This window comes from Neovison vison, chromosome 4 (assembly GCF_020171115.1).
Source record: "Neovison vison isolate M4711 chromosome 4, ASM_NN_V1, whole genome shotgun sequence".
NCBI classification, from domain to species: Eukaryota; Metazoa; Chordata; class Mammalia; order Carnivora; family Mustelidae; genus Neogale; species Neogale vison.
This window is the reverse complement of record NC_058094.1, coordinates 64637113-64661395: the sequence shown is the minus strand read 5'-3', so window position 1 is coordinate 64661395 and position 24283 is coordinate 64637113. Positions and strand designations below refer to the sequence as shown.

The 24283-nt window shown below is 38.4% G+C and overlaps 1 protein-coding gene across 1 annotated transcript in view; it reads left to right on the top strand.

Annotated features, from left to right (window-relative positions):
- PREX2 (phosphatidylinositol-3,4,5-trisphosphate dependent Rac exchange factor 2) overlaps nt 1–23675 on the top strand; it is a 297053-nt gene extending 273378 nt beyond the window's left edge. The window contains exons 38-40 of the mRNA XM_044245489.1: nt 10617–10719; nt 17044–17111; nt 22688–23675. Of these exons, the coding sequence (XP_044101424.1) occupies nt 10617–10719; nt 17044–17111; nt 22688–22733 (217 nt within the window). The 3' untranslated portion in view covers nt 22734–23675. The remainder of the gene's footprint in view (nt 1–10616; nt 10720–17043; nt 17112–22687) is intronic.
- The last annotated feature ends 608 nt before the right edge of the window (nt 23676–24283 follow it).

Here is a 24283-nt window from a genome sequence, read left to right as displayed (position 1 = left end):
AGGGTCTAGGAAAGCAACTGTGGGTTTAGATACCAGTTCAGCTCCTGATGGTGACAGTGGTAGCAGTAGTAATATTAATAAAAATTAATAACATTTGTTTAAGAATATACGACATGCTATACCCTGTGTTAAGTACTAGATATGGATTATTTCATATAATCCTGGAAACAACACTCTGAGGTGTGTATATCATGAAACTCAACTGAGGAAACAGTTTCAGGAGCTTAAGTAACTCATCCAAGTTCCCACAGTTTTAGCAAATCCAAGCTCCAAATGGGAAGTTTACCTGAAATGCTTATGTTCTTTAGCCCTACACCTTTCCCGCAACTATGGTACGGCATGGTGAGAGGAGTGATGTGTGACACAGATCAAGGATTCTGAGATCATGTCCATGAGGGAACAGTGCGTGAGAACTACGTGAGAACTACGGGTGATTTCAGAGAACTGTACATAGTAGAGTGGAAGAATGAAGAAGGAAAACTAGGCACCGTATTGTGATATTGTGAACATTTTGTATTGCATGTTAAGAAGTGGGAAGCCTTTGAATGTTTGCATTCTCATTTGCATTTTTTAAAAGAATTTTATTTATTTGATGACTGTGAGAGAGCAGTAAGCAGGGGTGGGGGGAAGGGCAGGGAGAGAGAGAAAAAAAAATTTCAAGCAGACTCTGAGCTAAGTGCAAAGCCTAAAGCAAGGCTCAATTTCAGGACCGTGAGATCACGACCTGAGCCGAAATCAACAGTCGGATGCTGAGCCACCCAAGAGCCCCTTTCATCTGCATTTTTGTGTGGGGGGGGTAGCAAAAAGTAGTTTATTAAAGCAAGGGGACAGGACCTGTGGGCAGAAAGAGCTTTCACTGGGGTCAAGAGAAGTGGCCCATTATATACCTACAAGTTGGGAGAGGGAGGGAAGGAAAAAGGGAGGTTTCAAAAGAATTTTCATATGCAAAAGAGGACCCACAAGATACCAGAGGCCTTGCCATTGTCAAGTTAAGGTTGTTTTTTCCTCTAGCTTAAGTGATCACCTTTGTGATGGGGTAAAAACACTAGGAAGAGGCAAGACTAGGAGAGTCAGGAGAGATTGTACCAAAATAGGCAAGAGATATTAGTGGTGCTCCTAGAGAGGAGAAATTTATGACACAGAAAGAAATAGGAAATTAAACTAGCATGAAAGGCACTAGACTTAGGTACGTTAACAGGTGGAACTGTACAAAATATTCATCTCTTATAATGGATGAGTTTAGTGTGACCGCCTGGGGGCTTATAACATTTCTCAGTCTGGAGGTGAAACAGTGGGTAAATCATAAATAACTAGACAGATTTTAGGAAAGGAGTGATTTTAATCTTGACCACACTCAACTCTGGGAAGGTTTTGTAAAAATGGGAACATTGAAGATACTAAAAATATCATTTCACAAGAAAACTTTAAGGAATTAGATAATTTCTACATCTTATTTCTTCTAACTACTTTCTTACAAGGGCCACTGTCAATGGAGAAACTTGGGTATTTTCCCACAACTCCTTGTTTTATCATAGTTGAATAAGGCGGGGAGCATGAGAAAAGCACAAAGAAGTAAAGTCACTTGGAAACTGAGCAGAATCATTTATATTTTTCCAACAAGAAGAAATGTAGCTTTAGTTCAAAGATTGTTGAAACTAATCTGCTTTAGGCTACCCAGGACAGAAGTTCAGCTGATGCTATGGAGTGCATAAAATCAGGCGATCAGCAGAGCCTTCCATCTATCATAAAAAGCTTCTGTGAGTGTGCAAAGTGCAGCAGTAGCTGCTGTATTTCAGTTTACTTCACCTATTCCATTCTCTTGAGATTGAAATAGTCATTATTTCTCTGTGAAATTCGAATGCCGCCCAGGTAATCAGCTTAGCAGAGTCTCTGGGAGAACCATAGGTGATTAGAGTCCTAATCACTTGTTTGTGACAGTCACTTGCACAAGTATAATGGGTCTGGCTTTTAATTAAAGGAGAAAAAAAAGACTTCTGTAGAAAAGGGGGAAATTATTTCGTGTTTTAAAAATGCCAATCTGTAAGACTAGGTGTGCCCACCTATAACCATAAAAAGACTTACAGCTCAAGTGAAGAATATAATCAAAATAATAGTTTCCCCCGGGATGTTCTTCTATAGAGACTTGAGGGATGCATTTGCCCTAGGGGAATGTTCTCCATCTCGTTCCCATGACTAACTGGCATCATCAGAGTTACAAAGGATGGTGAAAATGAGGTGGTACACTGGGAAGTCCAGAGGTTAAAAAAAAAAAAAAAAAAAACACGCCAAAATCAGACTCGAATTATTATGTAGAATTCTGCATCAGGACAAAACTCACTGATTTCAGAATTGTGTGATATTTGCTTCACTTTATATTTCTCTAGTACAAAATCAACTCAAGCTTCATACTGATGCAAAGGTTTCAGATGAATTTCAGTAGTTAGGCAGTTTCTATAGATGGTTAAGGGTCATGTCTAATGTCGCCATTTGCAAAACTAGTCAAAACTGTAGTTTGACATATGGTCCCTTAAACTCAGAAGACCCCCACCCCCATGCATGCCTTTAGATGTGGGTATGTGTTTCCCATATATCCTATTTTTTTCGAATAAGAAATTATTATGCTAATTATACTGCAGGAGCACACATAAAAAAGAGAATATACTTCTCCAAGTGCCTCAATTCTATTATTTTTGCACTAAACAGTTATAATCGCTACTCAAGAAGCTTTTGAAGTCTCAACACGTATCCCTAAATCCAGTGACTCCAGTGGGTCTTGTTTGGAGGATAGTTTTTCGTTGTAATTAAATATGTAACATTATTGAGGGGTACAATAGAAATTTTCAAAATAATGTTTAGCCTCAATTTTACAAATATGGGGAAATAAATAACAAACCATCCCTTGCTAAATGTTGCATTTTCTACTTAATATTTCTCACTTAATCTTTGACATTGTGTTAATTTATGGCAAATTGTTGTGGCTGCAAATTCAGAGCGCTTCATAACACTAGTGTTGTGTCAAATCTGAATGACCTTTCTGCACTAGTAAAAGAAAAGTTTGTGATCACTCCCAAGAAAAAACAATGTAATGATTAGCTACTAAGGAAAACAGCAGAGTCCTGACTGTGAACTAAGAGTCTCAGCAAATAAATCCACTCTCAGAAAACAGAGCTCGAAGCCATAAACCTCACGTGGTTCTGGTTTCCTACATCGGTTTCCCTGTGAGTTACTGTGTCACCCTTGTGGTCCAAAAGGGGTGATGTGATACATGTCCCCAAGGGCTCAATTTAATGCATTTCAACCCTTGGGAACTTGGCTTCCTTGTTCAATACAATTTGAATCAACATTAAATGAAGCATTAGAGCTCTGAAGGTTTTAAAAGGTAATTGGGGATTTTAAAACCCAAAATTTTTTTTTTAAACAAGGTAACTGAGAATGCAATTGATGTTTTTGTATGGAATCATGGTAAATGGCCAAATATGTAGACAATCCTTGGGTTTTGAGAATCTTTAATGTAATTTATTATAGAAATGTCATGACTCATCTTAAAGAGAAGGACTAGCATTTTTCTTTAAAAAAAACAACTAATGTAACTTGCTTCCAGATTTGAAGTCTTACAAGGTGAACTAAATATAGTGTAATAGACATGAGTTAATAAATGGTCAAAATACAATATGTTGCATTCAAAGTAATTTAGGAAAATAAGGCTTGTCTCTCCAATGAGACTTAGTTGACAGAGAGGTTTGGATGCTGATCTTTTGTACCCTGGCATCTGGAAATTGGACTGGCCAACAGGAGGCTCTTTCATATACTATCCCTGACCCTTTACTTTACAGTTTGACATGTAAAATAAAATTGATACCTGAGGTTTAGAATCAGTTGGGACAACCATATGAAATAAAAATCACAAAGACGCATATTAGAAAGTACCAAATTATAGTCAGGTGAACCTACTTCCACTAAACCCCAGTGTATAAAGGAGATATTCATAGAAGTTTGTCATTAACTTCATGAACTTATCATAACCATATAGCATCATCATTTTATAAAATTAATAAAATCATAAAATGTTATAAAAATTAATCAAGGTAATTTTAATGAACATCTTTTTCTTTTTAAATAAAAAGCAGAAAGAGCTTCTGTAAATAGTTAAAATACAGCAGGGTTTGGGAAATGGGATTTATGAAAGCCCACTTTTCTCTGATTTTCCAAGTAATATGTTGCCCATAATGAGCGCATGTAGGCGGACTTACAGTGTGAGCTCAGGAGCAAAGAGGGATGGGAACAGCATTACTACAGGCATGGCTAAGTGATCACACATGCCACTTCTGGCAATTCTTATAGAACTTTATGCAGCCAATTTGCCAGTTTTTGTCATTTCATAGATGATAAAATGAGTCAGAGAGTAGAGGTAACCTGGCCCAAGTCCTACAAGGCATCCTCAAACCCCAGTACCTCTGGTTGGGATATCCATGTTGTCAAATACTATTCTACATTCAGAAAGGTTGTGGTATTTTGAAAGACACTCCAAAAGTGGACAGGCATTCCTTAATTGCAGAAAGATTTATGCAGTGGTACCAAGATGTTGACCACAAGCAGAACAGAGTTCTGGGGAGGGGGAATATAGCTGGGGTGCTGGGAAGATGGAATGGAGCATGGGAGACTAGTTGATAGAAATCCTTAAGCATCAGGATGAAAAGTTTGCTTTTGTAAATGCTGCCTGGAAAGCAACTGAAGATGCTTTGAATACAGTATTGATAGCATATTAAGGATTCATAGTTAGTAAATTAGTTTGATAACTTGCTTAACAAATTGTTGATTTACATCACATAATGTAAATGTTGAAATTTTTTTCACATCAGCCAAGGAAATAAATGAAGGACTCACTTGGTCCTAAATTCTGACCCCCAAGGCCATACATGTTGGGACCTAGACTGCTTCTCCAACTTCATCTTCTTCTCCACTCCATGTGCTCCTGCACACTGAGCTCCACACTTGCTCTTCGGCAGACAGAACATGCATTAACCTCAGGGCATTTGCACTTCCTCTCCCTGAAATGGTCTTTCTGATAACAGCATCTCCCTCTGCCATTGCACCCACTTCACTTTCTATTCCCTTAAAATTTTCACATTTCTGGTTAACTTATTGCCACTTGGTATATGTATTTGCTTCTTATTTTCTTTCTTCTTCCCCCTGAAATTTGATCTCGAGATCAAATTTTTTTTCTGTTTGCTGTTGTATCCCCAGTGTATCACACTGGAGTGGATAAAGATTTGGGGATCTGAAGTTAAGTGCCCTTTTCAAGAAAAAGAAAAGAAAATTTATGAAACAAAATAGAAGTGAAACTTAATATTTATTTGGAATGCAAAATAAGTTACAAAGTTTAAAGTGCTAACAAGTACCACAAGCATTATAAAATCTGAAAGGCAAAACACTGTTTTTTTTACTTGATTGCCTGACCCACCTCTGTACTTTTTTCCTCCACAGTTTTTGGTAACAGACTCTTCAGACTGCCTCTTCAATGTATAATAATCTTGTGATATAATCTTCTATAGAGAGAATGGGAAAACAATTTAGTATTTTTTCTCTAGCATGGCTGATCAAATTTTTTTAAGAAAAATTATTGATTAGAAAATCCTTTTAGGGCACCCGGGTGTCTCAATGGATTAAAGCCTCTGCCTTCAGCTTAGGTCATGATCCCAGGTCCTGGGATCGAGCCCCACATCAGGCTCTCTGCTCAGCAGGGACCCTCCTTCCCCCTCTCTCTCTGCCTGCCTCTGCCTACTTGTGATCTCTGTCTGTCAAATAAATAAATAAAATCTTTAAAAAAGAAAAGAAAAGAAAAGCCTTTTAATTTCAACACTGTTGCTTAATCGCTTATAAACTTTTAAATTGTTGTCAAAAATGAGAACCCTTATAAAGTTCTATAGCATGTGAACCATGACATTTGGAAGAATATTCCACAGACTAGCTTCTGGCTCTATACATTTCTAGCCTGGTTTTCCCTCCACCACATATAGCCCTGTGTGTCCCAGGATATGAACACTGCATTACAACCTTGGGCCCTGCTCTTCCTTTTCAACATTAGGGGAGTGAGTTTGCACAATGGGTGGTACGAATACTCTGGACTCCATTTCTGCACCAGGAGACTATAATAACCTAACTAGAAATGGAAGTAACTGTGAATCACATACATAGGTTCTAGTCAGCCTAGCCTAAGTGCTCCATAATACTACATTCTTTAGCTCAGTTCCAGAAATAATCCTGGCCATTTGAACACTGCAGAACACGACAGAGGGAAGTTGCGGTAGACACGGTGAAGACAGCAGTCATAACCATTTTCAGTTAAAACATTCTGTTTCTGCAAATTTATAAAAGCATGTGACTCTGCGAACAATGTGCTAGGGATCCATATGAGTGAGGAACACTGATTTCCAATCGTTTTTAGCTTGATAGCCAAAATCTCCTTCTTCCAGCATCTCATGGCACTTGTAGGTGCAAAGAAGACACTCAAAAAATATTGTTCAGTGAATGAATGAACAAAAGTTACTTCTTTGTGACTCTTCCATGCCACAGTTAAATCGAAGTGCCTTTCAAATTAAATCGGACCCCTTGACCACAGGTTACATTTGTCATATTAAAAATGTGCTAAATCTCTGATGCGATGTGGGATCTATTCTTAATACACAATATGTCAAGAAGATTTATTCATTATAAGCACAGATATATTGACCCTTTCTTTTTTCTTTCTGTGGGGAAATTCACAGTTTCTGCATAATTTTATAGCCCTGTCAGATACATTTTCTCAGGAGTATACCCTAAGCAGCACTGTCACTCTTACTGCTCAAATTATGGAGCAACTTTCTTCAGTGTATATGTTATATTTGTCTTTTAGAAGGACAAAGTCTACTCTGTGACCTTTATTTTTTCATTTGTGTGACTCCCAGGGAAAAGGTTGTCTAAATTTTAAAAATGACACTATAGCTAGAAGGAGCTGAAGACTGAAGGCCTGTATTTTCCAGGATGGGACCAAAATATAGATTTTTTAAATTTTTAATTCAACTGCCTAATGTGAAAACAGATAGAGCTAGAAAGGAAATCTGTGAGTCAGATAAGAACTCTTGTACTCAACAGATGTGCCTAGGATTCCCAGCCGTCCTAATGCTCCTTCATTCTCTTGCCCAGAGTCAGCAGAGCTGTCTCAGTGGTAATCACCAAAGTACCTATAAAATGAAATGATCTCTTGTAAAACCTGACTCTGAGTATCCATTTATGCGCCATTGAAAAACCATGTGCCACTCTCTGGATCTGGAATCTTTCTGAGAATACTAGAATCAAAATGCTTCTTGCAAATGCTGAATTTTTCCAGTTGACATTCAGATTGATAAAGCTGAGAGAAGAGAGAAAGCTACAAGGCTTATAGTGATATATTAACAGCAAAGTTGCGGGCTTACTGCTAGGCTTTGTCCCACATGCCTAATCCAGGAAAATGGAATCCTGTGATGCCATGAAGGGGCGCCTGGGTGGCTCAGTAGGTTGGGCCGCTGCCTTCGGCTTGGGTCATGGACTCAGGGTCCTGGGATCGAGTCCCGCATCGGACTCCCTGCTCGGCGGGGGCCTGCTTCCTCCTCTCTCTCTGCCTGCCTCTCTGCCTACTTGTGATCTCTATCTGTCAAATAAATAAATAAAATCTAAAAAAAAAAAAAAAAAGGAAAAAGTAGGCCTCAATTGGACAAATTGTGAATCAAACTCGGGCAGTATTTCCCACATTGACCTTGTTGTATCTTTTTAAATACAGTTTTTTAAAACTTTTTTTTTTTAATATATTTGAGAGAGAGAAGTGGAGCGAGTGAGTGAGAAAGAGAGTACGTGTGGGCTGGGGGCCAGAGGGAGAAGAAGCAGACTCTCCTCTGAGCAGGGAGCCCGATGCGGGGCTCCATCTCAAGATCCTGGGATCATGACCGGAACTGAGGGCAGGTGCTCAACCAACTGAGCCGCCCAAGTGCCCCTAAATGTTTCACGTTTTGTAAAATTTTTGAATTAATCTTAGGACCTAATTAAAACATACACAGTGGTTAGTATGGACGGGCAGATATAGGTAGACAAAGCTGTCTGTTTTGGACATGGTAGTGAAAGAAAGCATACATCCATTATAAGGAAGATTTTTCCATTAGGTGATATGTGCGTGATTGGTTTTAAAAAATGACATTTTCAGGTACCTTCTCAGAGAGCATGGTGCTTGACCACACTGATTGATCAGGAGATTACAGTAAACTCTTCTAAAGTCTCTGGCAGATAATTTGCTACTCTACTGTTGTTTATTACCGCCCGAAGGAGGGAGAAATAAATCCGTTTAAAAAGATTTTAAAAATGGATCAAAATTATGGGCTGCTTGTTAAATATTCTTCACAAGTCAGTGTTATAAGCAGATGAGGGCAAGTCATGTTTTATCTAGGAGAACAGACATATTTCAGTTTGATTAAAAAAAGATAAAGATTTTTTTCTTAGTGTCGTTCAGCCAGTGTAATGAGGGTTATTGATTAAAATGTTAGAATCAATAAAGACCTAAAATTGGAGTAGAGGAGACAGTAAGGAGGAAAAAAAGGTTATGGTCTGTCAAGTAAGCTGACAATTAAATGCTTTGTGAAAAATTGATTTTTTCAGCGTGAACTGTCAATTCTACTCCTTGGCTCTCTCAGGCATGTGAGAGCATGTAAAACGACAAGTATCTATTGTTATCAGACTCATACACTAAATATTTGTAAATATCACCTACTACCAAAAGCTAATTATAACATTCAGCACATCTGACTACGTTTTACTAATGCTTTTTAAGGAGTTTTGTGTCATGTTAATGCCTGTCAGGTCTATGAATAGCCAATGAAACTTAACAGGTTTCTCCTTAGATTCCAATGATACATAATAATACAATTACACATTGTCAGGGTCTTTCCAAAATTTAAGCAGGAATGTTTAAAGCTCCTTACCCTCTTTTTCTTAACTCATCAGTATCAAAATGTGGCAAGCGTGTTGGACTTCTGTAGTCCAACTACCTAACCAAGGATAGGTGAGTTAGCTATTCCTCATGTAGAAGGTCTCCAGACCTTTCATTTGCAAGGAAAAACTGGACAGACTTGGATAAAAACATGTGTAAAAAAACCACCAAACTACAGGTAGGTAAATGCAGAAACAGGAAAAAAGACAATCAAAATACCCATAAATGGAAAAGTAAAATAAAACAAAATCTGCTCATATGAATTTTACACAAAACATCAAAAAGTAATGAACATTTTAGTGAAATGTATGTAAAGGGTCCCTGAAAAGCAATTCAAAGACGAGCACCTGGTAATGTTAGCAAATAAATAGGATCTAAAAACTGCCGAAGAGAAAAAATATATATATATGGAAGGACATAAAGGAAATACCTTGAAAGGGAAGGCAAAGGATGAAGGCTCACCAATCTCTGAATTCAGGGGTTGAATTCTGAAATTTCTCAAGGTTGCTCTGGGCATCACATTCCTGTATTATTAATTAAAAGTTCCTTTTAAAATTTTTACAGTCTTTTAGATAGGTCCAGGAAACATACTTTTTAAAATACCAATTCTTTTTTTTTTTTTTAAGATTTTATTTTTTTATTTATTCCTTTGTCAGAGAGAGAGAGTGAACACAAGCTGGGGGAGCAGCAGGCAGAGGCAGAGGGAGAAGCAGACTCCCTGCTTATCAAGGAGCCTGATAAGGAACTCCATCCCAGGACCCTGGGATCATTACTTGAGCTGAAGGCAGACGCTTAACCTACTGAGCCACCCAGGCATCCCTTAAAATATCAATTTTGATCATAGTGAATATTAATTTCACTTATTTTTCTAAGTTATTGGGCATAAATGGGTATAGATCTATTAACTATCATTCAGACATGTATGAAAAATATTAAGAAGTCTCTTCTTTTAAATTACATGAATCACCAGTAAAGAATAATATCTGATAATAGATTTTATTATAATTCTGTTTAACTGTATGTATATAAACTCTTTCATAATCATAGTTTGTTATAAGTTTGTTAGATTTAAATAGTTAATTTAGGACCCCCATCATCTAGCTCTATAATCTCTTTTTAAACAGATGTTCTAGGGACCCCTGAGTGGCTCAGTCAGTTGAACAACCGACTCTTGTACTCAGATCAGGGTCTTGATCTCAGGATCATGAGTTCAAGCCCTACATTGGGCTCCACGCTGGGTGTGGAGCCTGCTTAAAACCAAAACAAAAACAGGTGTTCTGTGTAGAAAAATCTATGGTTCATTGTCTAGCCGCTTCCATTTTGGCTGGCGCTTTTTGATTATGCAATTAGGGTAGAGGAGGGAAAGTAAGTTTCCCTCTATCCTTCTGAGTTCTTAGCTGAGACCCTAATAGTAAAAAAACAGATTAATAAGAGAAAAACAGAGATTTATTAACATGTAAACTTATGACTACTTGGGGGGATACCCAAAGAAAAAATGAGTAACTCTCTGAGGAAACAGAGTAGGAGGAGTATATTCTATCCCTCTTCATTTAGTAACCCAAACTGTCTTGAAGTGCTTAATGGGAGCCCGAGGCATTTGACTCGCTTTTGCTTTTGCACACAGGTGCACTCTGAGCGTGACCCTGGAGCAGGCCATCATTCTGGCCCGAAGCCACGGGCTGCCTCCCCGCTACATCATGCAGGCCACTGACGTGATGCGGAAGCAGGTAAGTCTCATGCACCGTATAGGGACTGTTTTACAGGACCTGGATTTGAAACTTCCTTTTAATCAGGATTTATTCAATTTTCATCAGAATAATCAGCATTTATCAGGTGTCTCAAGGGTGCCTGGATTTGAGGGACATTTTTCCAGGCTCAGAGGGTAAGTATGGACAAGAAACACTCCCAGAGATGAAGGCAGTACAGACATCTATATGAAGGTTCTCCAAGAAATGTAGCCAAGCTGCAAAAAGAGATGTCTGAAGAGGTAACCTGAAGGAGGAAAGGGGTTGACCAGGCATATCGGGCAGGAGTGGATTTGGGGTTTATGTAAAGGATGAAGTCAAGGGATGCATGGCACATTCGGGGCATTGCAGGTGATTTACTAAGGCTCTGGAAATACATTGAGGAAGAGGGTGGAGACAAGGAAGAGGAAAGAATTGAGGACCCTGCTTGCTCCTGGAGCTCCCAGAGGGAATGCCAAGCCATGCTAAGAAACTTGTGCACTATTCTGAAGATAAAACACATACCTCAGATTTTCCTTCAGAGGATGAATAGCAATTTTAGGAATGTCTTTAGGTCACTGAAGTATTTTTAGGTGAGAATATACTCTCTTATCAAGAGAATGAACTTTTGGCCTAATACCCAGTGGTATTTGAGATATGACAGTTTGGTTTTTAACTCATAAAATTCTTTTAAAAGATAAGAAAAATACACTAACCTCCAATTTGTTGATTATTAGGAAAATGTATTTAATCTAATAGAAAAACACAACTTAGTAGAAAAGCAAAAGAAGTCGGAAAAGATCAATTTTATATTTTCTTCTGTCACATTTTTCTCAGGTTACCACAGAAATTAATTTAATAAATCTCTACTTACTCACTTGGTTTGAATTGCCCAGTGATAGTGAGTGACTTTGTTTGTTTGTTTGTTTTTAAAGATTTATTTATTTTCGAGAAGGAGAGAGAGAGCATGGGCACACATGGGGGGAGAAGCAAAGGGAAAGGAAAGAGAGAGAGAGAGAGAGAGTCTCAGGCAGACTCCCGGCTGAGCTCAAGTCCAGTTCAACTCAAAGCCCATCCCACAACCCTGAGATCAGGACCTGAGATGAAACCAAGAGATGCTTAACAAACTGTGCCACCCAGGCACCCTAAGTAACTTAGTTTTTAAGATATGCTTTTGTAGTTAAAACTGCTTTATTTACTCAGTACTTAGTGTATAACTCTTACACAAACAGATAACTTCCTGTGGGTTTGCTCCCAAGATTATAATACAGAATGGAAAGAAAGAAAGAAAGAAAAAGAAATCCATGGAAACAGTCATGAGGCCAATACCAGTTTAGGGTCTGCATTTCAGAAATAAGGTGCAACAAGTGGAGATACATTGTAGCTTCAGGCTTCAGATTCCCAGGTGGGAACCCTGAAGCTAGAGACTGAAAACCAAGATCTCACAAGGTCCAAGAGGAATTTGCTAAGTAAATGTTAGATCCACAAGAAGCACAGGACACACGGTGGTTCAGCTGGAAAAGGGCAAATGCAGATACAAAGGCCAGCAGATTTTGGAAGGATTTTTTTTGGGTGGATATACAAATTTGGTTTTTAAAAAAGTAGATCAAGGTAAACTTGCGATTATCCCTATCAGGTTGGGTTTGGAATGCCAAAAATACAGAAAGAGACTAAGCATTGTTTCATTCTATTGCCATTAGAGTAAGTTTACAATAAGGCTTGAAGGAACCATCTCAAAAATCATAGTTTATGGCAAGACTAAGAGACTGGTATTAGCCCGTTTTAGAATAATCTAGTACAGGAGTAATGATGGATTGGCTAGATATACATTCATGCTATATAGACTCAAATAATCAAAACCTTTAAGTTCTCACAACTGAAAACAGAGATAGATAAAATAGAGAGGGAAAGTAAAAATCATTTGTAAGTCTTAATGACTTGTTTAACTGGTGCAAACCCTTCTGAGGATATAATGTACATATGATATTTACATATATTATTAATATATATTATTATATGTTTATAAAATATAACTTAAGGCAACTGAAAAATTAGGAAGTTTCTTATCAAATCCTGGTTGATTTCTAAACTTCCCTGCTTTTCAGTGTTTATCACTTCTTCTCCCGTCCATATTTTTATAATAAATACATTCAGAATAGATAGCTTCTCTCCTTTGTTACATGTTTCTCTGCTCCAAGTGGCTTGGAGACAAAGAACTGATTTCTGACTTCTTCATGAAGGATCAGAAAGCCTGGGGCCCCTCTCGATGGAGAAACCGGGCTAACATGGTGCACAGAGAGATTTTTGCAGTGTTCCCTCTGTTGCTCATCTTCTCCCCAGGGTTTAGCTGGTACAGGCAACAGGATTAGCGGCTGGGATCCATTCAGCAAGCCAACTTTCCCTGCCTGTGATCTGAGTAGTTAGAAAACTTGTGGGAATCAAAGATCTAACTTTTCTGTTCCCTTTGCCTTTCAGCCATTTAGATATAACTCTCTGGACACTGAATGGTTGGGATATTTTCTAGGTTAATAAATAAGATTCTCTAAGATCTTTAGTTTCCTTTTTAGGAAGAAGAAGCTCTTTAGCACGATTTCTTCTTCTGACTGCAATATTATTTTCATGTACAGATTTTGTATGTGTTCTTTTCATAGATTTGTTGAATGCCCTGGTTGAGTTATTGGAAGGAAAGCTAAAAGATAGCAGGCGGGGTCCTTTGCCTTTTTTTGATAACGATTGTCATAATCCTAGGCAGCACTTTTACATAACCAACGGATCTCATTAATAAAAGGCTTGAGGGAAAAGTTCTCATTGATATTAGAGACAAAGCTTTCTATCCTACAAATTATACATTCCAAGTATTATTTTGTGGAAGCCAATCTCAAAAATGTTTTGACCTTTTTAATAAAACTGGAATTTCAAAGAATTCTGTCTTTTTACCTACAATATCAGGGCATTATATTGGGCACCAGTAACAGACTAAGGAAGATGTGATTCTTGCCTTATCTCATGGTGGCCACATGGGGGCAAATCATCATGACACAGGCACCGACAGACAAGTGGAATTCTACCTCAGTGTTTTGGACCAGAAAACAGGAATAAATGAGTGGCTAGACTGTGAGCCCCTCAATGGCTGGGACACTGAGTATATTTTGTTCTGGCGTCACAGGTTTCCTAGAATAGTTCCTAGCAGAGGGTAAATGCAAAATGACATGTGAGCAATGAATTAGTTTTAACTAAGATAATCAGGAAAAGCCTTCATGCCACAAGTTATAATATGATAGTGGCTCAATAGCATGGATTCTTGAGTTTAAACAACTTCAGTTTTAGTCCAAGCTCCAGTGTTTACTGTCTATATCATATAGGACAAGATTCCAAGCCTCGCTCTTACTTAGTTTCCTCATTATTAAAACAAAGATAATAATAGCACTTACATCGTAGTGGTGTGAGGATTAAATAAAGCAATACACTCCATGTACTTAGAACAGTACCTGACACAATGAAGGACCAAATAATTACTGCCCAAGATGGTATTTGATTTGAGCCTGTGGGGATGAATGTGATGTGGACAGGTAGGAAACAGGAGAGAGAGGGTATTTAGGAAGAGGGAGCAACATGAGCATGAGCAAGGGTGTAAAAGTGAAAGTATCAGGGCACCTGGGTGGTGCAGTCACTTAAGCATCCAACTTTCCGTTTCAGCTTAGGTCATGATCTTGGGGGGTCATGAGATTGAGCCCCGCATCAGGCTTTGTGCTCAGCATGGTGTCTGCTTAAGTTTCTCTCTCCCTCTCCCTCTATCCCTCTGTGCATGCACCCATTCTCACCCCCGCCTTTTTCTCTCAAATAAATAAATAAATCTTTTTTTTTTTAAGTGCAAGTATCTGGCATGTTGAGTATATGATGAATTATATAGTTGAATTCATTTTGGAATATGCCAGTAATTGTTCAGTGTGATAAGCATCAATTTATTTGCAACCTTTTAAGAAAGTAAAAGTCTTTCATTAGATTATTTAATTGAATATTATGGAGCCAAACAAAAGCAATCATATATAAATACTATAGTAAGCCTATTTCTCACAAGGATATGATTCAGAAATTCTAAAACTAATTTATGAGTATATTAGGCTCATATAGATAAGCAAATATATTGTAAATAATGAGAATAAAATTTCTTACTGTCAGAAAAGAAAGTTAAAAAAGGGAAAGGGAGAAGGCTGTAATCCAGAATGAACCCTGTTGCATGGGATTGAATCAGAGGTAGCAGTTTGAACTGATGGACACACACACACACACAGATATACATAGATGTAGAAATAACTATAGACATCTGAGTATGCTTGCCCTAGTCACCTAGCCCTGTCTACTGCAAAGACCTAGAAGCACTTACATGCCAGTAGTAGCAATGAACATACCCAGGGTCCAGATCTTGGGTTCCAAATATAATTCTCCATTAAAAAGAACCAAGGATGCTTGAAGAAGTGGTTAACTTCCAGCTGAGACAGAGAAGATGAGCCTGGAACATCCCGAGGTACCAAAAAATAAGCAAGTATTCAAAAATGATTGTGATTCCTTCGGTAGGACATGAGAAGCCACCTAAAGGAGTTCCTAGTGGTCAATCTGCAACAATTTGATTTTTTAAAAGTATTAATAATAGAAATATTGGATACTAACTCAGAATAAAATAAATATTTGTAAATTCATGTTGATTTAAATAAATACTTGAATAAATAGATAGTGGCTTTGGGAAGAACAGATGATTCTTATAGAAACATTCCTTCCTAAATGGCTACATTATCATTGTTGCAGCAAGATACATCAATGGAGATTAAAGCCAGTGAGCAAAGTTTGAAGAGAAGCAATATATGTGCATAGTCCCATAGTATCTTCTCCAAGTTATTAACTACAAAAAGAGAAGTAGAAGATGTACAGTGGAAAAATCTGACATACACCACTTGAACCAAGTGATGAAAATTAATGGCACCAATGATAAGAGGTAAAGCCATCCTATAACAGTCAATGTCAGTGATTTCGTGCACTGAGAAGGCACCAAATCACTTCTTGCCCAAAGTGCATGTCCTCTAATCATGAGGAAAGATCTGACAAACCCAAATTGAGAAACATCCTACAAAATAATGACCAGTACTCATCAAAAATATTAAGGTCATGGAAGACAAAGAGAACCCGAGGAAGTGCTGTAGATCAGAGGACCAAGGAGACAAGAAAACAAAATGCAGTAGGAGATCCTCAATTGAATCCTGGAATAGGAAGGGGACACACGTGTGGGAAATGGTGAAATTTGAAAAAGACGCTGCATTGTACTAACGTTGATTCCCTGGTTTTGGTCTTCATGTTATAGAGTGAAAACTCTTTGTTCTGCTTTTATAACTTTTCTTTAAGTTGAATAATGCTACAAAATAGTTCATTTTTTTAACAGTTGAACTGTAATTCCTAATTTCCTTTCCATTTGTCTTTCTTCCACCCCCACCCTTTTTCCCTATCTGCTTTTCTTTACTGGGTCCATCTTAAGAAAATAGGTTTTGTTTTGCTTTCTTCCTTTTCTCCTTTTCTTTCTCTCCTTCCCACAGCTCAGAAATTTGGTAGCAGGAGAGAGAGAGTTTCAGAGTTCTTTTTAAACCACTCTCTTTCATCTTTTCTCAGCCCCAAAACCTGGTGTTTGGTTCTATGTAGTAACTGATTCCTGCTAGGAACTGAGTAATGATGATAGCTTCATTCATGAACTTGACAGATTGTGAAGCACATTGTCTTTGAACTTTAAACTTTGAGGCAGAATTCTTACATTTCAGAGACCCATATGCCCATGGCTTGTCCTGAAATTGCTTTAGCACTATTTAAGAAATGTTTTCTTGATAAATACTGTGAAGTTTAAAATAGCTAATTATTCAACTAAGGACAAAACAGGTGCATGAGTGCGATAGAACTGTGATTTCTGTTCCACGAAAGTGGAACACAGCAGATATTTGTGTCCTGCTCATTTCTTGTCTTCAACCTCTGAAATATTGCTTACTTCTAGGAATAAAGACCTAGCTGAGATAATGAACAGGAAGCTGTGATTAAATATATTTTGAATGATTTGGATGGCTACTGAAATAAGTATCAATCCTTTGGAACAATGTATCAGCATATTTTGATTCCTAAAAGCGTTAGTTATGAAAATATTCAGATGATGATTTCTCTCTTCTGCTTCATCTAGTTTCTCTTGGTGTTAAATATGATGTGGAAATAAATACTCTAGGCTCAAATGTTAATGGTATGTTAAATAATTACTAATACCATATAGAGCTAAAAAATTATTTTCCCTGCTTCTTTCAGGGAGCAAGAGTTCAGAACACAGCAAAGAATTTGGGAATCAGAGACCGAACCCCACAGTCTGCTCCAAGGTAAATGACTCCCCAGGTCTGCTCTTTGGCAAAGGGCTGGCCACCATTTCCCAGGCAGCATCCCTTACAGCTAACGCACCTGTCCCAGCACATTGTCTAGTGCAGTCCTGATTGTAAGCATGCAAACTGGCCTTGTAAACACTCTGTGGCTAAATATGACTAGGCCTCGATGATCTCTGAATTCAGAACTTTAAGGGAAGCAAACTTAGAGGTAACAGGTAGAAGTCTTGACATTATTCTGTTTTGCAAATTCCATAATGAATTCAAAGACAGAAGTCCACACAGGTGCTGTTGAAATTTGTAGTCCAACTGTAGTGAACCAACACAATGCCATTTTTCATTTCTGTTTTTATGTCTGCCCATGCCATTACCTTGGGCATGATTGCTTCTCCCATCTATGTCTGTATGAAAAACTTCTTAACCACAAAACCCAGCTTAGATGTTCTTTCCTCTTCAACATCTTGGATGAGTTTTCTCCCTCTTTGTGCTCTCTTATCATCTTGTATTGGTCTGTTTTAGCCCTTATCATATTGTGTTACAAAATATTGTTCCACGACTCCTTACCCAAAGTAAATATGAATTCTTTGGAGGCAGGAAATATGTTTTTTGGGTTTCATTCCCTGTTCATGATAGTGCTATATAGTAGACATTGAATATTTGATTTCAAGAATGTATGAATGAAAAAATGAATGAATGAGCTTTTTCTTTGGGATCATACAAATATTCACAGTTCACATGTCATCAAAAGAAAGGACTCGGATCCACCTTGAGAATAAATGAACATGGGAACAGCCATCATAAAAATGTTAATTTCATTTCCCTGGTGACATTAGGGTAGGTAGCCATCTATCTTGAAGTGGGATAGTATTAAATGATTTCTTTTACATTTGATTGTTTTTATACATTGGCATTTTAACAAAAAGTAGGCTCTTCCAAGCACTGTCTCAGATAAGACATTCTTTGTTTCCATTTACAAAGCAGTTACCAGAGTGAGAATGATGACGGTAGCATTTATGAAGTTACATTTCATTCTAAAAAGTATGTGGGTGGTGGAAGTACTTTGGAAAGGGAAAACATATTTTCCCCCTGAAAATGGTTGGAGCACTCATGTTCTAATTGTGTTTATTTTTAGTGCTGACTCCTGACTCTAATCCTCCAGTCTTGTTAATGTTATCTTTCATAGTTGATTAGGTTAGAAAGACTTTATTGCTAAAGAATCATTTCACATAGTCATTCTCTCTCTAACACCTTGAGCATTCATGTATATTTGGATAGCAGACCCAGTGAAGTGTTGAAATCCCAATAACAAAACAAGAGAACGGTTTAGCAAGGTCTCCTTAGCTAGAGCTTATAAACACTAATAAACAGGGGGGTTAAGATAAGACTTTAGCATCCTGATCAATAAGCCAGTACACAAACTGAATACAAGAAAGGAACCTGATGAACTCACTTTTTCTTTATTGGGACGTGTTTTAAAATACTTGAACTGAAACACAACAAAATATGCCAGCTGTAAAATTGACATTTTTTACAAGAGAGTAATAATTCCAAGGCAGAAATCTAGAGTAATTTTTAAATTTCATTCTATTTATTCTTTCTCTCATTCTACAAATATTTATTGAGGACTTGAGAGATGCATAGCACCCTGCTATGCCCCGTGGAGAACATAAACACAAGATAGAAACAGTTCCAACCCTCAAAGATAGTTCAGGTAAAGAGATAAGAGGGCAAAACATAACTGGAAGGAAAGGCAGAATGTGAGAAGCACACGATGAGGGGGTGTGGAGAGACTCCTGAGGGCCCAGAGGGCCAGAGATTCCACCTAGCTGGGAACTGGGATTCCTGCCCAAAGATACCAAATTGAAGAACAAATCTGGCTTTCAAGGACAGGCCACCATAGACAAGTCTGGGGTCATATTTCTGGAAATATCTTCATGGAGGAGATAGAGTTTGCTATCTCTGCCTGAGATAATATTTGGTTCAAATCCCTTACCGATCTCTCCCATAGTTTTCCTTTCCCCATTCACTCCTTAAAATTCACTCAGTCAACTAGATGTTGAATTTTTTTTCCATATGTTTGTAGATGTCAGACACTGTGTTAAAAGCTAGAAATAGAGACTTAGTCCCTTCCACTAGTCAGTGGGGTGCAGTAGAGAGACAACTGAATAAAATGAGGACAGTATCCAAAGTACTGTGGCAGACATAGGCACAGCTTGCCATGAGAAACAGAGAGAAGGGGCATAAAACTCAGCCTAAAGACAGAAGGGAGGTTGCACAGTGTTCCTGGCCCAGGCAGCATGGAATAGATGTCCTCCACAGATGATGCAATCACACTAACGCCTGAAGAGCACATCTTTCTGTGGGAACTACACCCAAATCTCTGTGACTGCTGGTTGAATGTTATTTAAGAATGATGCAAGGTGAGGCTAGAGACACAGGCAGGGACTGCATCAGGAAGAGACATGTGTGAGATACTGAAGAGCTCTGATTTCACTTGAAAACAATAGGGAGGCATTAAAATGCAACTTTCCTGTCTGGAAGATTTAAAATTTCAAATGTATCTCTGTCACCATAAAGAAGATTCATCTGGTGAAAAATAATGAATACTGTTTTTCTGAAAATAAATAAATTGGAAAAAAAAAAAGATTCATCTGAGGACAGCTAAGACAAGGCAGGTGCTTGAGAGGAGATGATCATAGTATTAAGGAGGAAAAGGAGAGGATGGCTCAAGAGATATTTAGGAGACAAAGTTAATAGTCCTTGACACTAATTGGAGGAAGGAGGTTAGGAAAAAGGAAGATTCTAGAATGAAAACGAAATCTTTGATTTGGGTGACAAGGGGCAAATGGTTCTACTCACTGAGAAAAAGAAGCAAAGTGTAGGGCAAAGAGGCTGAGCTCATCTCACTAATACTGGGACTGAGGATCAATGGGACACCTACGGGGAGATCCTCTGTGGGCAGTACTAACCATGTCCTTCCCCCTCACTGTCATGTGTTGCATCTTCAGAGGAATAAACTTAATCTTCATCAAAGACCAAATATTACATTTTAGATGTAATGGCACACTGGCCTTATATTCTATTATGTCACAAAACCTGGAAACTACTGTGCTATGATAGCTTGATTGTCTTTATTTGTTTAATTGTGAAGCAGCATCCTATAGAGGTTATAAGTGGAAAACATAGTTCTGAGTCCCAGCTCCTGTTTGTGACCTTAGTTAGCCCGGTTATTTATTTTCTCTGAGACAGTTTTCTCATCTGTAAGATAGGGAGAATTGCCTTGGGACAGATGATTATTGACACTCTAGCCTTCAAAAGAGGCATTTGCTTTGCGGTCTCCCTTAACACAGCTTTTATTTATGCCATGTAGAAAGGTAAAGGGCATGATCTGTAGATTGAAGTTTGAAAGTTCTACTTCCGGCAGTTGGGGACTGGGCTGGAAATACCAACTCCAAGATGGCACCAGAGCCCAAACAGGAAAAGAAGAAAAGTGGAGCCAGGAACAAACCTTTTCATACAGGGGCCCTGGTGTGCATGAGTGGAATGAGAATAGGACAAGTGTCCTAAAATGTTGGGCAAAACCAGGCCTCCCATTACCTAATGGTTTAGCTGCCAGAAAAACAAACGCCTCAGTGCAGGGTTAAAGTCCAGCTCTTAACTATTACATTTTGCTTCCCAACTTCATCTGCCTGTTCTAAATTCCCCAAGCCCCACAATTTCCATTACAAATGTGCCTGAACTCAAATAACCCTGAGTCACTTCCAAGAAACCTCACAGAAGCTGAATCTGCCCAGCTCTACAGTAGCCAGAGCTATTATTTCATTAGGTGATCACAGGGAGTAGCCTTTTTGCCAATTTGCAAGGCAGACATTTCAAAGACTCGTCTACCCAGTGGCATTAGCTCCATTATGTGGAAACGTGCAGTGCAAGGTAATGGAATGTCATGGTGCAGCCCAGATCTCACGGGGGTAGGACATTTGCTACCCAGCTTACGGTTTCTGTTCTACCTGAATAAGGCCACTGCCTTTCCACTCATTAGGCAGCGCTGTCAGGGAAATGAAAGGATAGAAATTAAAGAGGAAAAGAACTTTCCGATCATTCTATTATTCCAGTGCTGGGAATGCATTTTGAAGCAACACCATATTTTTCAACTGCAAAGGCAGCTTTGAACTCTATCAGCCCAATTTAATGTATTCTTTTCTCCGGGAAGGATGAAAAAAGCTCTTCTGATGTGAGATGTCCTTATTTCAGTATTCATTTTCTTCCGTGGAGGTGACATATAGAGTTTTAAGCACCTTTCAGATTTGAAATACATTTTGCAAATCTCCAAAGGCAGTTACTTTTTCTGAGTTGTTTCCAAACATGGACAGTTTATTTTGTTAGCTAGGTTTCTAACTCAATATTTGTCCTTTTTTAGTCTTTTCCCTGCTTTGATTTAGAATTAGCATGGGATTAAGTGGGGAAGGAAGAGGAAACATAATTTGCTGAGTTTGTCAACTCATGTAAATCTTGTCCGATTTAATCTATAAAAGAAGTTTATCATAGCTACCCCTGAGTTTGGAGTACTTTTTAAAAGGAACAAAGTTGACACCTGTACCTGGGACATTTAGATCACAGATGAAGCTCTGAAGCGGGGCCAGCATGCCCATGGAACTATAGGACTGGACGTGTCTGTAGTTGGACACCCAGCCAGCATAGTCCCCGGATCTTCGCTCAGCCTATACCTTCAATAATGAGTTTGCCCCGCCTGGTCACTGGTTGTCCTGTGCATTTATGTTCCCCTTAATTTCATTCTGGAGCTATGATACAACCATTCGGAAGAATGGGGAACTCTGGAACTTCTATAGTCCTAGTTCAGTTCCGCCCCCCCCTTCTTGCCTTTATGCTCAGTGACCTCAGACACTGAGATATGAGATGCCAAGAAGGAGCACTTCCAGCCATCTCCACCAGCTCAACTAGATGCCTCGACCCACTTGAATCTCCACCTGATTCTGCTGACAGATGAGAGGAAGGATGGGCAGAGCTGGGCAGGTATTCCCCACGAAACACCAGATAATGGTGCCTGGGAGAGTCACTCCTCAGGACTCTGCTACATCAGCCCAACTCACAACTGACTGCACCGAAGAGATGGTACAAAATGAAGCAGCTTTTGAAAATGGGTCAGGAAATCAGCAGACCCTTCTGAGCAGGTGCTGCTTTGCTACAAATTAATCATAATAGACACGATGGTAATTATCATAATAATATCGTCTCCTAGAATTGAGAGAATCGATTTTGCTGACAGCAAGGTGAGCAGTCGGGGTTGGCAGCCCTGGACCAGAAGCAGCTGGTGTGGAGAAGGGAGCACTGCTCCATCGCTAGTCATCTCGAGCAGCAAAGACACATTGGGGTTTTCTGAGTAATAGAACCAAAGTTTGGGAGTTTGCTAATTCATATGTGATTTTCAGTAAAGTAGACAATATGATCATGATTTCTGGGCCAAGAAATCATTTCAGTATCCTTTTCCTCCTGGTAAAAACATATCCGATAATGGTGATATGCCAGGCCCGTGTCACACTCTTCCATGCCTTTTTTAGGCTCTACAAGCTATGCGAACCGCCTCCCCCCATGGGAGATGAATGAAGAGAATCTCCAAGGAACCAGACAAGCAGAAGCTTCTGCAAACCAGACAGAGGACATGCTGGCTACACATTCTCCATTCAAGATTAAAAAAAAAATAGCTTTTTTTTTTTTTTTCTCTAAATCCTTCACCATGGAGTAACTAACCAGTCAGTGTTCGACTTGTACTTGGATATTTGTACTGGCCACAGATCGGAGGTTATTTGGACAATTTGAAGCTTCACCAACTCATCTCTGTATGTTTTGACACTCACTGTTCATTTTTAGGGTAAAATTCATCCCTCGAATTTATAAAAAAAAAAATCAGAGTTGAACAATGAACCATTGTGCCTCCTTTCCCATTTATTAAAATTATTTGATTGTGTTTGTTTCCATCTTCTCTAAATGGGATCGTGTAATCATGGACATTTCCACTTGAAGAAGCCTTTCACTGAAGAAACATGGACACGCTTTCCAAATCCTTATACAGAAATGTTACAGAAAGTGGAGGCTGGGTGCTGTCATAGGGATTCAGTCCCTCACCTGCGTCACAGAAAGTAGTTCATGTGTGTAAGGTGAAGAGTATGTTCTACTCTTTCTCCTAAGGGTTTATTTCTCAGTAAAAGAGAGAAGAGCAGATGGAAGCTTTACCAAGACTTTCTTTGAGCCCCTTCTAGGTATGCTTTGTGCTCGTGGATTGTTCCAGTAGTCTGACGCTCTCCCTGGTCTCTGTAATGGCATGACTTCCTTGTGCACTGGGGCTGTGCCCCTGATGGCCACGGGTGGAGAGCAGTGGGGACCAGACAAGTTTAGAAGAGTATAGGAGGGGTAAGTAGGTTAAAGGAGGAAACTAAAGCCCATTTAAAAATTCAACCTTCATTTTAGAAAGATACCTAAAATTTCTCACTTTTAGGAAGGCTTTAATATGAGATCTGAGACTCGTAATAGAATATGCTATGCTGAGAATTCCTCTATCAAGGTATGTGTATAACATATGAAAATAAAGCTTTATTTGTTGAACTTTACAAGGACTATTAGAGACCTTGATAACATGTGGAAGCACAAGGTGTGTTCTATTTTCATTCTAAAGTATGTGTAATGTTTATCATCTCTATGTTGATAAAATGACATTGTTTTTTACCATAATGAATATGGTCATATTGGTTTTGAATCTATAATTTTCAAAGCAATTAAAATGCCCTTACTGTGATTGTGATAATTATATGGATTTAAACTAATTTAGTATGTGAAATGCTTTTAATAACTAAAGTATATACAGACCATTATTGAATTTTAATTTATGAAATTTGATAATGGTTTCAAATGATCATTAAAAACTTCACTGCTAGCAGTTGTGTATTGAATAACAAAACTCCTGTGTTACATGTGTATGAAGTATTCATATACTGGTCAAGCTGATAAAAATTGTCCTTTGTCACAGAAGCACTTAAGATTTTTGCCTTAAGTCCATATATATAATGAGAAGTAAAGAAACAAACTCCAAAGTTTCCAAAGAAAAAGTTGAACACTTTGCATTTAATGGAAATAGGACCTTAACACAAATATCTATATTA